Genomic DNA, 18,134 nt, shown 5'->3' with positions numbered 1-18,134 from the left:
ACTCTGCAGTCAGATACTTCACAATATAGCAATGATGTCAGAACTTTTCCTGTGGTCATTACCAAATACATGCTGAATTATCATAATATAAACCTAGAGACCATTGTAAAAAAAAAAACAAAAAACCTTTGTTGCCTTAGATGGGTTATTTTAAAACAGCATAAAATCTGCTGCGAACATGACTGTGGTAACAAAGGTATATAGGATCTGAATTTCCAGAGATGATTAGCATGCAAATACAGTGGATATTTAAGGTGGCTGCCCACTCACAACTGATAGAATGTGGCCAAGAAAGCAGTAGGTCGTGTCGGAGCCGCCTAATTAGTTCACACATATAATAGTCCTTTAGTGTGATCATCAATATAGGAAGAGAGGGGCCACAAGGCAGAAACTGCTTTTTATTTTTAAAGTATTTAATCTAACAAATGGTTTCAGGTGTGCTGCCAGAGTTTGCTCAGTTGAACACAAAGTGTCTTCAATTTACACAGTTTCGATTATAAGGCCATCTTCTCAGATACAATTGAACAGAAAGTCTGCCTTGAACCTTTTGAATTACACTGTTCTGAGACTATAGCAGAGATGAACAAAGTACAGGAGCTGCAAAGTTAATGTGACTGTCATTGGGCAGCTATCTCAGGTCTAAAAATGAATCCATGTTTTTTGTTAATGGAACCACAGTGAGGGAAAATACCTTCCGGGGTAATTTTATGAAAGGAGAACATATCCCAGTAGTAAAGGCTTAGCAAGAAGTAGAGTGTTTTCAAATGCAAATTTTCTGACATTTTTTCAGTTACAAAAATTACCATACCTTGGTGACTTTAACTTAGTTAAAGGTTTCATTTAGTATATAACCAACTGTAATGCAAAAGGCACATACTCTGATAAACATTATTTCCATTTTAGGACTTGCCAAGGGTAGATTTTTTTCTCTTCTCTTTCTCCACACATTGGAATGTCATAAGCAATTAGATGAAATTATTTATGTGAAATGAAAAGGTAAAAGCATAAAGCAGTGCTGTGCACATCAGATGCAACTGGCATCTCCACTATGAATATGGTGTCTTAATGAAGTGATTGTTCTTTGAAACTATCAAACTGTCCTGTTGTGTAAACGGTTTTATTTAATAAATGTTTTGAAACCAAAACTGTTTCACTTTTATGTATCAATGGGAAAACTACATTAAGAATTGCAAAGCTTAAAAGAAAACTTTTAAAGTATTGGCATATATTTGGGTCTCTTAATATCCTGTGTCTAGCACAGTATTGGGTAGTCCATAAACACTCTGTGGAATTGAATTGGGAAAAGTCACCTTAAGGCATAGGAAAACTTTTGAGAAGCAACTTTGCAAATATGAATCAAATACTATAAAACTGTTTATGCTGCTTTGACCCAGTAATTTTACTTTAGTGAACTTACGCTAAGAATCTTAAATACTAAGAAAGGCTATACATAAGGATGTTTATTGCAGTGTTACTCATAATAACAATATAATTAGGAACAACTATTTCTTTTGTTGAGTATTATGTAAAGCAAATCATGACATATCAACTGAAAGGAACATTATGCAGCCAAAAAATGATACTTGTCAAAATGCAATGTAGAACATTCATCTAATGTAACAGAAGTGCAAAAAGCCTGATAGAAAATTGTGTGGTAGAACTGCAATCATGCAAAAATTAAATAAGCATTGGGCGCCTAGGTGGCTCAGTCGTTGGGCGTCTGCCTTCGGCTCGGGTCATGATCCTGGGGTCCGGGGATCGAGTCCTGCTTCGGGCTCCCTGCTCAGCAGGAAGCCTGCTTCTCCCTCTCCCACTCCCCCTGCTTGTGTTCCCTCTCTTGCTGTCTCTCTCTCTGTGTTAAGTGAATAAATAAAATCTTAAAAAAAAAAAAATTAAATAAGCATACATAGAAAAAAGACCGAGGAAACGTATGAAGGTGCTAGCATAGATTGTGTTTGGATGGAAGTGTAATTTTTTTCATATCTTTTAAATAATCTATAATTTTTAAAAAAGAAACTCTTGAATTTGTACACTCAGTTGTTATACTTAACAGCTGGTTGTATTAAACTGAACTCTTCTTCTCACTCCCCACACTGTTTTTTATGTAAATACACTCATAATGGTTAATTAGTCACAAACGGGAAACCAGTCTGGCTAAAGTACATAAACTCTTATTAATGTAGACCTCATAATTGGAGATTAACAGAAGTTCGCAGATCTGAGATTCTTACAGAATAAAAATTCCTTGACAAGTAAAATATTAGGATGTTTTATTATGCAGTCAATCCTACTTTGTTTTGTCGAAATTGGCATATAACAGATTGTAGTTTTTGGTGAGGTTGTTTAATTTAACTTTCTATAATTGATTATTCTATTTGTAATTGTAAAGGTTGATATATAATGTATGAAAATAGCAAAAATATTTAAATAAGTTAACACAATTATTTAAACAACAACAACAACAACAAACCCAAAGCTGATTTGCCTGGTCAAGTATATGAAATAGTATGTTTGCTCCAGCAGATTAAGCTCAAAATACACGGGAATCCCATGATTTGTTTCTAATTAAAATGTTTTTATAAACGTAAACATTTATATATAATTGACATTGAAAGGAAAGGTAAGTAAAGTTTTGCTTCACCCACTATCACAAATATGTTGAAAAACATAAAAGGAATTTTTATATAATCTTTTCTAGATGTTTTTTTCTCCCTCTAAATGCAACCACTAAAAAGTTAATAACTGGCGGAATCAGTTATTTTGGAACCTAAAAATGCAACAACTCTTTGTTTTACCTACTCTGGACATTTTCAAACCAATACTTCAATTAAAATGTTAATTGTCTGAAGCTATGTCCTCCTTATGGAAGAACCAAACATTATTGGTTTCAAATGTCTTAAAAAGCCTGAATATGTTATAATGACTGGGTTTATTCTTAAAAAAAAAAAAGTAAAGCTTTCTTCAACAGGTTTTAAAAAAGTAACATTATTTTTCTTAAATATGCCTAATTAGTTGCTTGCTTTAATTTTATTTGAAGATTTACCATAAGAACATTCACTGCCTCATTCTTTTATCATAAACTTTTTGAGTTTGTCATCATGAACTCTGAAGACAAAAGCCCACTTGCTATTTTTTAAGGAAAAGCAACTCATGATTTAACTATGAGAAAGTAAGAAATACACTTTTTGTCTGATCATAAATAGCTTAAAACACTAGCTTCAAAAAATACTAGCTTCAATTTTTAGATTTTGTCAATTTTAAGAGATAAATGGAATGGTTTCATGGATCACTATTGTTATTGATATTAGTAATATGAATTTGTATTCAATGTTTTATAAAAGCAAAAAGGATGCATTCATCTCTATTTTGTTAACATAAATTGCACTTAAAATTATGTAGCAAATAAATATTCAATCAAGTGAAAATCATTTCTGACAATCATTCAATCAATTAATCAATATAATTCAGGGCCTACCATATACTATCCCTCTGAGACACAGTGGTGACCTTGTTCATTTTGAATTTCACTTCTGCAAATAGATTTTATAGATAAGCAAATTTTAAAAATAAACAAATATTTAAATAACTTACCTTTGATTCCTTGAACTTGGAGAAAAATCCAAAAAACAAAAATAGCCCTTCTAGTTTCCAAATACATTCTGGCTTTTGTGCATTGGTAGTTCTGGTAACAATCACAGAACAGTTCCAAATCTCATTTAAAAAAATAAAATGACAGAAATATGAAAAATAATTAAATATTGATGCCAGCCGAGTGAGAATAACCTTCTTGGTTTACCTTTATAAGAGTGCTAATTTATGAAGAACATGAAGCAGTGTCTGTTTCTGGAATAATCTGCTTATCTTCCCCTCAGGTATAATCTCTGCTTAAGGGCCAGCTGCAGGAACCTTTATCTCATTAACCTTCTGGAGAAGCATCTGTCCCCCTAGCTCCAGGACCCTGAATGCCATTATAAACAAGTGTCCACAGGCAGAAGAAATGCTTTTTTCTTAGTATTCACCTGTTACAGTGACATAGAGAGCCAGGGGGAAGTCTTGCCAAATGCAGAAGAAGGCTGACAGGGTCAAATGTTTTCCAAAATGACATGTTCAAGGAACATCCATTGAAAGAGCTTAATTGCTATCCCTGGAAGTATGTAGTTTTTCACTACATGTTAGTCTCCAGAGACAGCAAAGCCGTCTCCATTCTCATAGAAATGTACTGCTTTGTAAATAGCTTTCTTTCTGGCATTACATGCAGATAACTTTTTTGGTTTAAGTTTGATTTTAATTTTTTAAAATCTGTTTTTCATACACAGAGTTTAAAAAGTTAGTTTGTGAAAGGTAATGGTGCTATTCCTCCATTCAAAGGAAACCACTTTTAAGTTTCTAAGCTAACTCTAGTATTTTCATTTGTACCTCTACATAGTATGTTTCTATTACTATTTTTTCGTTTTCACTTTTAGGCATTATCAAATAATAGATATTGACCATATCTTTCCTCCTCTACACACACATTCCCTGTTCTCCCTAAACACGTAATCATCCTTCTATCCACCTCAATATTATTGTATTTTCAGTTTATTGAATATTAAAGTTTACATTTCTGTGACTGTATACATGTTACATATAGCTGAACCATGGAGTATACTATAATTACTAACATGTATTGAGCTCTTAAGTTGTGATAGACACTGCTCTTAGACATTTCCATAGGTTATCCATATATTCCTTAATACAATGTTATGGGGTGTATACTATTATTAGGATCTGAAGCTAAGGTATATATGGCAGAGCCCATATTTGAACCCAGAGTCTGGTTTCAGAACGTATACTTTAACTGCTACCCCCATGATGCTTTTTGCAATTGTCTCATATTTTTTCCCCTTAGATTTTACATACAAAACAATAAATTATCCCCAAATGTTACCCCAGATATGTAAATTTCCTCTTCTTATGGTTAAACATTTCAAATAACCTGTCTTTCCCAGGACCCATTCCTGCTAACCCCCTCCAGTCTGTCTGTTTTGTTTCTTTTCTTGCTCACAGTGGTCATCTGGGGATCCTCCTTCACAGTCAGGTTGGGGATAGCTTTTACCTCTCTGGTGTTGGGTCCTGAGTTTTCTGGATTCTATGTTGCCTTCTTTCTTAACCTAATCTCTTGTTTTAGCAGAGCATATGCTCCAGTTTATTGATGAAAGTTCACAGTATTTGAGATCTTATATGTTTAAAAGTGGCCTCCATCTATACTCATACTTGATTGATAGTTTGGCCAGTGGATAGATTTAATGTCTGTGTCCTTCTAAAATTCGTATGTTGAAAACCAACCCCCAGTGTGATGGTATTTGGAGGTGGGGCATGTGGTGAAGCCCTCATGGATGGGATTAGCTCCCTTATAAAAGGGGCACCATAGAGTTCCTTTGCTCCTTCCATCATGTGAAGCACAGTGACAAGACCAGATTATGAACCAGGAAGCAGGCTTTCATCAGACACTGTCTGTACCTGCATCTGGATCTTGGACTTCCTAAACTCCATAACTAAGAAATAGATTTCTGTTGTTTATAAGCTACTCAGTCTTTGGTATTCTCTTATAGCAGCCCAAATGGACTAAAGACTACTGAATATAGAATTCTAGGTTGGAAATAACATTCACTTATTACTGAAGACATTAATCTATTGTCTTCTAGCTTCTTGTGCTACTAAAATCTGAAGTCCTTTTTGTTCTTGGTTCTTTGTATAGGATCTTTCTAGAAGATCTAGAAGAGCTGTCTCTCTGAGAAGAGCTCTTTGAGAGAGACAGAGACAGAGAGAGACAGGGTGCAAGAGAGGGAGAGAGCGCTTCTCTACTGCCAGTTTAAGATTTGTCCTTCTAGGTCTGCTACCATTCCATCCGTGTTTTCGGACTTTGCTTAAACCTACATGTTCAGCTTAATAAAATTTTTATAAAGTGAATACTCTAGGAATATCTGGTAAAAATACAGAATATTAATAGCACCTTAGAAGGACCCATGGTCTCCCACTCACAAATACAAACCTTTCTTCTCCATTAAACATAGTCATTATTCTGATTTCTATGGTAATCACTTACTAGCTTTTCTTTATACTTTTACTACTCACCTACACATCTGTAGGCAGTTTTGCCTATCTTACCACTATTTATCGAAAAGATTATTTCCTCTACTGTTCTGAAGTTCTACCTTTGTCACAAATCAAGAATACATATGTTTGTGGGTTCTCTTTCCTGTTTGTCTATTTTTGTGCCACACTATCTTAATTATTGTACCTTTTTATTTATGTCTTCACATCTGCAGAACAAGTTTTCTCATTTTGTTTCTCTTCAAAATTATCTTGTTTACCTTTGGTGTTTTGAATTTTTATATACATTTCAGGGTCATATTTTCAAGTTCCACAAAAAAGTTTGCTAGGATTTGTAAATAGGTGGTGGGGATTAAGGAGTGCACTTGTGATGAGCACTGGGTGTTGTATGGAAGTGCTGAATCGCTATATTGCACACCTGAAACTAATGTTACACTGTACATTAATTGGAATTTAAATAAAAACTTGAAAAAAAAATTACATTGGACTACAGATAGATCAATTTGGGGAAATTGACATCTTTATCATACTGAATTTTCTAATTCATGAACATGATTTGTCCATTTATTTACTTAGGTTTCTTTAATTTTGTCTTACATATATTTGATTTTTTTCTAAGTATTCGATATTCTTATTTTATTGTAAGCAGTATTAAATTTTATTTTCCAATTGGTTATTGCCAGGATATAAAAACATGATTGATTTTTGTATATTGATCCTCTGTGCAGTGATCTTGAGAAATAAATTTATTAATTATAATGATTCTTTGCAATTTCCTATATATACTTTTGTCATCTATAAATAATAAGTTTTTTCTTCTTTTTGTATTCATTCTTATACATTTTCTTCCTTTTCCTTGCTTTTCTGCACTGGTCAGGACCTCTAATAAAGTGCTGAATAAAATGGTGATGGCAGGTATGTCTGTTTTTCTGGTTCCAAAAAGAAAACTTTCATTTTATCATTCAGAAAGATGTTTGTAATAGGCAAGTGTTTAGATAACCTACTATGGAATAAGGAAATTTCCTTCTTCTTAGATTGTGAAGATTTTTTTTTAAATAATGGCTATTGAATATTATTACTTGATTTGTATATCTTTTGAAATTATAGATTTTTCCCCTTTATCTCTTAATGGGTAAAGTACATTTATTTTTCTAATGCTAAACCAACCCTACTTTGTTGGAATAAGACTATGCTGGTTATAATGGTAGTGTTCTGTATATATTGCTGGATTCAGTTTGCTAAATTTTTTAGTCCCTTAAAACATCTACGTTCATGAGTAAAATTGCCTACAATATTGCTATCTTATAATATACTAGTAGATCATTCTCATAAAAGAAGTTGAAGAGTGTTGATTCATTCTCTAGTCTATGAATAGTTTTATGTCATATTAGTAAGGCTTATGCCTTACATTTGACTAGTAAAGCTTAGATTTTTCTTTGGGATAGGATTTTAAATTTTGGATTCACTTTTTCCTCCCTCCCTCCCTCCCTCCCTCCTTTCTTTCTCCTTCCTTCCTTCCTTCCTTCCTTCCTTCCTTCCTTCCTTCCTCCCTCCCTCCCTCCCTCCCTCCCTCCCTCCCTCCCTCCCTCCGTCCCTCCCTCCCTCCCTCCCTCCCTCCCTCCCTTCCTTCCTTCCTTCCTTCTTTTTTCTTTCTTTCTTTCTTTCTTTCTTCTTTCTTTCTTTCTTTCTTCTTTCTTTCTTTCTTCTTTCTTTCTTTCTTTCTTTTCTTTCTTTCTTTTCTTTCTTTTCTTTCTCTCTTTCTCTTTCTCTCTCTCTCTTTCTTTCTTTTTTCTTTCTTTTCTTTCTTTCTTTCTTTCTTTCTTTCTTTCTTTCTTTCTCTCTCTTTCTCTCTCTCTCTCTCTCTCTCTCTCTCTCTCTTTCTTTCTTTATTTGAGAGAGACAGGGAGAGAGAGAGCACAAGCAGGGGGTAGGTTTAGAGGGAGACGCAGATTACCCGCTGAGCCGGGAACCTGATGCAGACTCCATCCCAGGACCCTGGGATCATGACCTGAGCCAAAGACAGACACTTAACTGGCTGAGCCACCCTCATTTTATTTTTTTTAACGTATTTTATTTTTTTAACTCCAAGCCTTATGGAGACACAATTGACATATAGTATTGTGTAAGTTTAAGGTATACAATGTGATGATTTGATATACGTATAATATTGAGAAGTGATTACCACAATAAGGTTAACTAACACATCCACCACTTTACCTAGTTACCATTTTGTTTGTGTTTGTGTGTGTGTGTGTGTGTGTGTATGTGTGATAAAAAGATTTCAAGATTCACTTTCTTAGTAACTTTCACGTACATACTACAGTATTGTTAACTATTGTCGTCATGCTGTACATTATGCCCCTAGAACTTATTCATCTTGTAACTGGAAGTTTTTACCCTTTGATTGCCAATTTCTCACCACCTTTTGCCTTCCCCACTGGCTTATCTCAACTTTTTCTATGAGTTTTGTTTTTTAGATTCCACATATAAGTGAGACAATACAGTATTTTTTTTTCTGTCTTATTTCACTTAGCATTATGCCCTCATGGTCCATCCATGTTGTCACAAGTGTCAGGATTTCCTTATATTTTATAGTTGAGTAATACTCTATTGTATGTGTATTTATAGTGTATGTATATCTATCACATTATATCCCTTTGTGAATAATGTGGCATTGAACATGGAGGTGCAGATATCTCTTGACATAGTGATTTCGTTTCTTTCATATATATGCCCAGAAGTGGAATTGCTGGTTCATATGGTAGTCCTATTTTTATTGTTTTGAGGACTCTCCATATTGTTTTCCATAATGGCTTTTCCAATTTACAATCCTACCAAAAGGGCACAAGGGTTCCCTTTTCACAATCTCCTCACCAGTATTTTTTATTTCTTGTCTTTTGATGATAGTGATTCTAACAGACATGAAGTGATAGCTCATGATCAGATTTGCATTTTGATATGATTTCATGATTAGTGATATTGAACATATTTTCATGTACCTGTTGGCATTTGTATGTCTTCTTTGGAAAAATATCTATTCAAGTCTTTTGCCCATTTTTAAATTGGATTATTTTTTTTGCTATTGAGTTGTATGAGTTCTTTATATATTTCACATATTAATCCCTTATTAGATATTAGAATTACAAATACTTTCTCCTATTCCATAGACTGACTTCTCATTTTTGTTGATCATTTCCTTTACTGTGCAAAAGCATTTTAGTTTGATATAATCCCACTTTTTAGTTTTTTATTTTGTTGCTTGTGTTTTAGGTGTCATATCTAAAAATCAGTGCCAATACTCATGTTAAGATTTTTTCCCTGCTTTCTTTTGTAGTTTTATAATTTCAGGTCTTACCTGTAAGTCTTTAATCTATTTCAAGTTAACTTTTGTAAGTGGTGTAAGATAAAGATCTGGTTTCATTCTTTTGCCTGTGAACATCCAATTTTCCCAGCAACATTTATTGAAGAGACTGTTTTTTCTCTCTTGAGTATTCTTGTCTCCTCAAATATTAGTTAATTGTGAATGTATGGGTTTATTTATGAGCTCTCAATTCTGTTCTATTGATCTATGGTACCCCTATGTGTACCATAGTTTTGATCACTAAAGCTTTATAATATAGCTTAAAATCAGGAAGTGTGATGCTTCCTTCTTTGTTCTTTCTTAGGATTGCTTTGGCTATTTGGGGTCTTTTGTGGTTCTGTATAAATTTTAGGATTATTTCTTCTACTTCTGTAAAAACTACCATTGGAATCCTGATAGTAAAGAAACTGAATCTATAGATGGCTTTGGGTAGTATGGACATTTTAACAATATTAGTTTTTCCAATCCATCAATATGGGATAGTTTTTCATTTATTTGTGTCATCTTTGATTTCTTTCCTCAACATTTTGTAGTTTTCAGTGTAGAGATCTTTCAACTCCTTGGTTAAATTTTGCCTATTTTATTATTTTTGATACTATTACAAATAAGATCATTTTAAAACATTTCTTCTTTAGATAATTAGTTGCTAGTGTATAGAAATTTTACTGCTTTTTGTACATTAATTTTGTATTTTGCAACTTTACTGAATTTGTTGCATAGATCTAACAATTTTTTGGTGGAGTTTTCAAGCTTTTTATATATATTAATTCATGTCATCTGCTAATAGAGACAATTTTAGTTCTTCCTTTCCATTTCTGATATCTTTTATTTATTTCTTTTTCCTTGATTACTCTAGCTAGGACTTGAATAAGAGTAATGAGAGTGGGCACCCTTGTCTTATTCCTGATTTTAGAGGAAAAACTTTCAATATTTCACCATTGAGTATGATGTTAGTTTTGGACTTGTCATATATGGCCTTTATTATGTTGAGGCACATTTCTTCTATACCTAAGAGTTTTTATCATTTAACAAATGTTGAATTTTATGAAATTATTTTTCTGTGTCTATTGATGAATCATGATTTTTTTCTTAAGTTCTATTAATGTGATATATCACATTTATTAATTTGCCTATGTTGAACCATACCTGTATCTCAGGGATAAATCTCACTTAATCATGGTGAATGATCCTTTTAATGTGCTCCTGAATTTGATTTGGTAGTATTTTATTGAGAACTTTTGCATCTATATTAATCAGAGATATTGGCCTTTAGTTTTCTTTTCTCATAGTGTCCTTTTCTGTCTTTGGTATCAGGATAATGCTGGCTCATAAATTGAGTTTGGGAGTGTTCCCTCTTCTATTTTTGGAAGAGTTTGAGAAGGATTGTGTAAATTCCTCTTTAAGTGTTTGGTAAAATTCACCAGTGAACCCATCTTGTCTTGGGCCTTTTTTTTTTTTTTTTTTTTTTGGTTGAGAGATTTTGATTACTGAGTCAGTCTCCTTACTAGCGTCTGTTGAGATTTTCTATTTCTTCTTGATTCAGTCTTGGTATGTAGCATGTTTCTAAGACTTCATCTATTTCTTCTAGGTTGTCCAGTTTGTTGGCATATAGTTGTTCATAGTAGCATTTTACGGTCATTTATATTTCTGTGGTATCAGTGATTTTTTTATTTATAAATTTGTTGATTTAGATCCTTTTTTTCCCTTGGTTAGTCAAATTTGGTTTGTCAGTTTTGTTTATTTTTTCAAAGAACCCAAATCTTAATGTTATTAATCCCTTCTATTGTTTTCCTATTCTCTATTTATTTATGCTTTAATCTTTATTATTTTCTTCCATTTGCTAACTTTTGGCTTAGTTTGTTCCTCTTTTTCTAGTTCTTTGAGGCATAGAGTTATGTTGTTTATTTGAGACCTTCTTCTTCTTAAGGTAGGCATTTATTGTTATGACCTTTCCTTTTAGAACTGCTTTTGCTGCATCCCATAAGTTTTGATGTGTTGTATTTCTATTTTTGTTTATTTCTAATCTTTTTTTCCTCTTTAATTTATTCTTCGATCCATTGGTTGTTTAGGAAAGTGTTTAATTTCTATACAACTGTGAATTTCTAGTTTTCTTACTCTTATTGATTTCTAGTTTTATACCATTGTGGTCAGAGAAGATAGTTAGTATGAGTTCAATCTTTGATTTCCTAAGACTTGTTCTGTGACCTAATATATAGTCTATTCTATAAGGTCCATATGTGCTTGAGAAGAATGTGTATTCTAGTTTTGTAAGATAAAATTTCTATATCTGTCTGTTAGATCCATTTGGTGTAAAGTGTTGTGCAAATCCACTGTTCCTTACTTTTATTCTCTGTCTGTATAATCTATCCATTATTGAGAGTGGGGCGTTAAAATCCCCAGCTATTATTGTATTTGTTTTTATTTTATCTTCTAGTTCCATTAGTTTTGCTTTCTATATTTATGTTTATATTTAGTTTTTTCTATATTTATATTCTATATGCATATATATTTACAATTGTTAAATCTTCTTGATGGATTGACTCCCTTATAATAACCTTCTTTGTCTCTTTTTACTGTTTTTAGTCTAAAGTTTATTTTTCCTTTTTTTTTAAGATTTTATTTATTTATTTGTGTGAGAGAGAGCACAAAGCAGGGGGAACAGCAGGCAGAAAGGGAGAAGCAGACTCCCCACTGAGCAAGGAGCTTGATGTGAAACTTGATCCCAGTACCCTGGGATCATGACCCGAGCCGAAGGCAGACGCTTAACCGACTGAGCCACCCAGGCCTCCCTAAAATCTATTTTTCCTGACAGAAGTAAAGCTATCCCTCCTTTTCTTTTTTGTTGCCATTTACTTGAAATATCTTCTTCCATCCCTTCATTCTCAGTCTATGTGTGTTTTTATTTTTTTATTTTTTAAAGATTTTATTTATTTATTTGACAGAGAAAGACACAGTGAGAGAGGGAACACAAGCAGGGAGAGAAGCAGGCTTCCTGTGGAGCAGGGAGCCCGATGCGGGGCTCAATCCCAGGTGACCTGAGCCGAAGGCAGACGCTTAACAACTGAGCCACACAGGCGCCCCTCTCTGTGTGTCTTTAAAGATAAAATGAGTCTCTTATAGGCAGCATATCATTGGATTTTTAAAAATCCATTCAGCCATACTATGTCTTTTGATCAGAGAATTTTGTTTTTTTGCTATTAAGCTGTAGCAATTCCTTATACATTTTGGATATTAATTCCTTATCAGAAAGATGATTTGGAAATAGTGTCTCCCATTCCATAGGTTTCTTTTTCATTTTGTTGATCATTTCTTTTGTTGTGCAGAAACATTTTAGTTTGATTACTTCTACTTGTTTTTCATTGACTGTGCTCAGATCATATCTAAAAAAATCATCACAAAGACCAATGTCAAGGAGCTTCCCCTCTGTTTTCTTCTAAGAGTTTTATGTTTTTAGGTCTTTTTGTTTTGTTTTTGAGAGAGAGAGAGAGAGAATGAGGCAGGCTGGGGACAGAGGGAGAAGGGAGAGAGAGAATCTGATGTAGGCTCCACTCCCATTGTGGAGCCGGATGCAAGGCTCGATCTCACAACCCTGAGATCATGACCTGAGCCAAAATCAAGAGTTGGATGCTTAACTGACTAAGCCACCTAGGCACCCCTTTATGGTTTTAGGTTTTACATTTTAGTTCTGGTCAGGTGGGACCATATGGTAACCTCTGATTGGTCAAAGTCACTGGCTAGGCTCCTTGTCTAGGCAAGGCCTGGGGCTGGGTTCAACATTCAGGTGGGTCCATAGGTTGGGATCCCCTGCTGGGCGATGCTATAAGCTGGGATCCAAAGCGTAGCCTAGGGTCACTGTTCAGGCTCCCTGGTTATGTGTGGCCAGAGGTCTATGCTTAGCCATTGTACAGGGATTCTGGTTTGGTTCATTGCCTGACAGGGGCTATAGAATGGACTCTGTAGCTGTCTGGGTTCTCTGTCCATGCTTTTTGATCAGATGGGACTGGCAGTTATGCACAGCAATTGAGAAGGGCTGGGAATTTGCTTCTCTGCATGGGCAGGACCATAGAACATGCTCCATGACTAGTCCTGCCTATTGGCTGGAGACCCAAATCATGCAGAACTGCTAAGAGTAACCTGGCCAGATGGGGCCATGAGCTTGGCTATGCAGATGGTCAGAGCCACTGACTAAGATCTCTGTTCAGGAACAGCTGCAAGCAAGAATGTGGCCCTCCAAGATCTAGATCTGAGGGCTGGCTGCACCTATCCCCTTATCCATCTCTTTTTGATCCCCACTGGTTGAATTGAGCACATTTTCCCAGTGATTCCTGTGAGGTGAGACCTGAATAGGGCTCCTGGGAAGCATCCTACAATGCTGGGGTTGCTAATGCCCACTTTGGACTCTCTTTTCTCAACAGAAAAACCATAAGCCCTCTCAGTGAAGCACTGTTTCTGCCTGGGGGAGTAGCAATGTACTCAAGGTGAAACCACTTCCCTTACTCTTCTAATGAGGTTCTCCTCTATCTCTGTGGTCCAAGGGGATGCTTTGGTCTTACTCCTGGGTTCTGAGATTTTCACCATGGTATCTTGTCTATGGATAGTTGCTAGCTGGTCTTCTTTGAGGGTTATTGAAGTTGGGAATGATCTATGTCTCCATCTTGATGATGTAAACTTCCTGGATTCTATTTCTTTAATAATTATCAGCCTATTTAAAATTTTTCTTTTGTAAGTTGCATTCATTTATTTATAATTTATTTAATTATTTTTTTATATAGCAGATATGTTGGGATATAATTAACTCCAATCACTCCAAGAAAGTACCTCATACTCATGAGCAGGCCACTCACCATTTCCCCCTACATTATCATTATTGTTTCTAAAGTTAGTATTCCTTTGGATTTACAAAATATTTATTATTTTCATTCTTTTAACTCCTTCCTCCATCTCAAAAAAAATTTTCTGTTTTGCTCAAAAACATCATTTGAATGTTTCTTTTATTATAATTATGCTGCTAATGATTTATCTCAATTTTTGTTTGCCAAATGGCTTTATTTCACCTTCATTTTTGAAAGATATTTTTCCTACCTATAGAATTTTAAGTTGTTAGTTTGTTTTCTTTCAGCACTTTGAAGATAACATTCCAATGTGTTCTGGTTTCCATTGTTCCTATTGAAATCAGGTATGAGTCTAATCGTTGCTCGTTTGAAAATAATCCAACATATATTCTCTGGCTACTTTATAAAGCATTTCATTTTGTCTTTATTTTCTGTAGTTTCATGATGATGTGTCAGTCTGTGCCTGTTATGTTGTTTTTATCTCCCTGGATTTGTTTAACTCTTGAATCTGTGGATTGAATCTATGGCTTTGTTTTGGAAAAGTCTTGCCTTTATTTCTTCAAATATTGCATCACCCTATTTTCTTTCCCCTTTATTCTGTGATTCCAGTTCCTAAGCTTTAGGTCATCTCATTCTACTCTGTGTATCACATTTATTCATGTTCTCCCAACATTTTCCATCCCTTTTGTTTCATCATATTAACTTATCTTTTACTTCACTATTTTCCCATCATCTGGATCTAATTTATTGTTCTTAATTTCAGTTATTCTATTTTTTTTTTTCAGTTCTGAGATTTCTATTTTGTTCTTTTTCAAGTCTTCTTCACCTCTCTTTTTAAAATAGTTTATATTTTGGGGCGCCTGGGTGGCTCAGTCGTTGAGAGTCTGCCTTCGGCTCAGGTCATGATCCCAGGTTTCTGGGACCGAACCCCGCATCGGGGTCCCTGCTCAGTGGGAGGCCTGCTTCTCCCTCTCCCACTCCCCCTGCTAGTGTTCCCTCTCTTGCTGTGTCTCTCTCTGTCAAATAAATAAAACCTTTAAAAAAATAAAAAATAAAAATAAAATAGTTTATACTTCTGTGCTAAAATTTTTAATATTGTCTTATATCTCATTGAATATAGTAAGAATAGTCTGATAATTCCAAATTCTGCAGCTCTCAGGGTTGCTTCCACTGTCTTGTTTTTTCTGTTTTCTTATTCATGTTGTATTAGCTCCTTGTCTAAGTGGTTATTTTTTTCTTACTCTATGTCACACACTATATTTTAAGGGTTGTACTACAGTAAGAAAGACAGTCGGGTATTGGTGGAAAGATATATGCAAAAATCAATGGAAAAGAATAAAGAAGTAGGGCACCTGGGTGGCTCAGTCGTTAAGTGTCTGCCTTCGGCTCAGGTCATGAACCCAGGGTCCTGGGATCGAGTCCCACATCGGGCTCCCTGCTCGGCGGGAAGCCTGCTTCTCCCTCTCCCACTCCCCCTGCTTGTGTTCCCTCTCTCGCTGTGTCTCTCTCTGTCAAAAAAAAAAAAAATAAAATCTTTAAAAAGAAAAGAATAAAGAAGTAGGCCGACACAAATATAGTCAATTGATTTTTGAGGAAGATGCAAAGGCAATTTGGTGGCGAAAGGATTATTTTTTCAACAAAGGTGGCATTAGCAAAAACAAACAAACCAAACCATACAAACAAAAAAACCCCAAACCCACAGAAAACAAACCAAAAATGGATAGATGCAGACATTGCACCTTACCCATAAATTAATTAAAAATGCATCTTACACATTAGTGTAAAATGCATGTCAATCTTTTAGAAGAAAATATAGGGGTAAATCTACATGACAGTCTTTCTTTTTTTTCTTTTCTTTCTTTTTTTTTTTTTTTTAGAAAGAGGGGAGTGTATGAGTGGAGGGGAGGGGCAAAGGAGAAGGAGAGAGAGAATCTTAAGCAGGCTCTATGCTCAGGGTGGAGGCTATCTCTTCACTTGAACTCATGACGCTGACATCACCACCTGAGCCAAAATCAAAAGTGGGATGCTTAACCACCTGAGCTACCCAGGCACCCTTAACCTTAGTCTTGATAATGAAATTTTAGATACAACCCAAGAGCATGATCCATGAGAGAAAAAAAAAATGATACATTGGATTTCATTAAAATGAAAAACTTCTGGTAAAGACACTATAAACAAAATTAAAAGATAAGCCACAAACTGTGAGAAAATATTTGCATAATACGTTGCTGATAAAGGATTTGTATCCTAAATATATAAAGAAAACTTGAAGCTCAACAATAAGGAAACCTAACAACTCAATTAAAAATAAGTCAAAGATCTGAACAACACTTAACCAAAGAAGAGATACAGATAGCAAATAAGCATATGAAAAGAGGTTCAACATCATTTGTCATTAGGAAAATGTAAATTGAAACATCAGTGTGGTACCACTATATACCTATTAGAATGACTAAAAAACACAAAAACAAAAACAAAACAAAACAAAACCCTGACACTACCGATTGTTGGTAAGGATGAAGAGCAACAGGAACTCATTCATCACTGGTGGTTGTGGACATGGATACAGGCACTTTGGAAGATGGTTTGGCAGCTTTTTACAAAGCTAAACATATTCTTACTATACAATCCAGCAATCAAACTCCTACATATTTACCCAATTGATTTGAAAATGTATGTTCCTCATAAAAGCCTGTATTTGAATGTTTATAGCTGCTTTTTTAGTAATTTTGAAAACGTAGAGCAACCAAAATGTTCTTTAGGTGAATTAATAAACAAATGGTGTACATCCATCCAATGGAATACTATTAGCTATAAAAGGATATGAGCTGTCAAACCATCCAAAGACATGGATGAATTTTTAATTCATACTGCTAGGTAAAAGAAGCCAGTCTGAAAAGGCTACATATTGTATCATTCCATTTATATGACACTCCCTAAAAGACAAACTGGTGAAACAAATTAGTGGTTGTAGGAGTTTTGGAGTGCATATGTGCTTTGAATAGGTGAAGCATAGGGGGTTAGGTCAGTGAAACTATTTTGTATAATACTGTAATGCATACCACTACATATTTTTCAAAACTCATCAAACTTTACAGCAGAAGAGTGAATCTTAAGGCATATAAATTTAAGAAATCCTTTAGTTAGCCTCTAATTATGCTACGTGACAGTGCACACTGTGACAAAAGAACCTAACTGTATTAAAAATGTATGAAACAATCTCACTGAAGGGGGTGGGGGGAAAAACTGACCTAAATAATTTCAGAAATGAGTCTGTAAGTCTAAAGACAAAAGGAACTGTATAGAAGTAGTGTACTCTAGTTGAAAAAAATTGTCTTCAACAGGCATATGAGTTAACAATTCTGAAATAACTATAACATTGATGAGTTAAGGAATTGAAGAGTTAAGTAAATAGATGGTGGATGGTGGGAGTCAGTTTTCTTACTCTTGGAGTGGAAGGTTACAGACCATCAAGGGGAAGAAGAGGCAAGAATAATCCATATGGTAAAGAAGTAGAGTTGGAGATGTCAGTAGAAACTCCTGTTTAACATAGAGATGGATATATATATATATTTATGTATAAGTATATATATTCTGATTAGTATGCACATATTTCCTTTCTTCATCATTTGTGAGGGCCTAGAAGCAATGACACTCCTGTAGCAATGAACACACTTAACACCTAGATCTTGATTTATAATGCCATTCTTCAGTAAAATAAACCAGGACTCCTTGGAGTAATGGCTTATTGTAAAACTGGGGCAGGACATATACAAGAGGAACCCAGAATGTCTTGTGGTGCTAGAAAGTAAGGAAGTACTCAAACCAAACCAAAAAAAACCAAAAAA

General features: G+C 34.6%; 1 protein-coding gene across 1 annotated transcript in view; it reads right to left on the bottom strand.

Moving 5' to 3' along the window:
* The window catches only part of IMPG1 (interphotoreceptor matrix proteoglycan 1), a 126,087-nt gene extending 122,429 nt beyond the window's left edge, over window positions 1-3,658 (bottom strand). Inside the window, 1 exon segment of the mRNA XM_027600829.1 lies at window positions 3,592-3,658. Within this exon segment, the coding sequence (XP_027456630.1) occupies window positions 3,592-3,658 (67 nt within the window).
* Between the last annotated feature and the right edge of the window lie 14,476 nt (window positions 3,659-18,134).

Source organism: Zalophus californianus, chromosome 7, assembly GCF_009762305.2.
Source record: "Zalophus californianus isolate mZalCal1 chromosome 7, mZalCal1.pri.v2, whole genome shotgun sequence".
Taxonomy (NCBI): domain Eukaryota; kingdom Metazoa; phylum Chordata; class Mammalia; order Carnivora; family Otariidae; genus Zalophus; species Zalophus californianus.
Note: the sequence above shows the minus strand (reverse complement) of the source record. Positions and strands in the feature narration are given on the sequence as shown.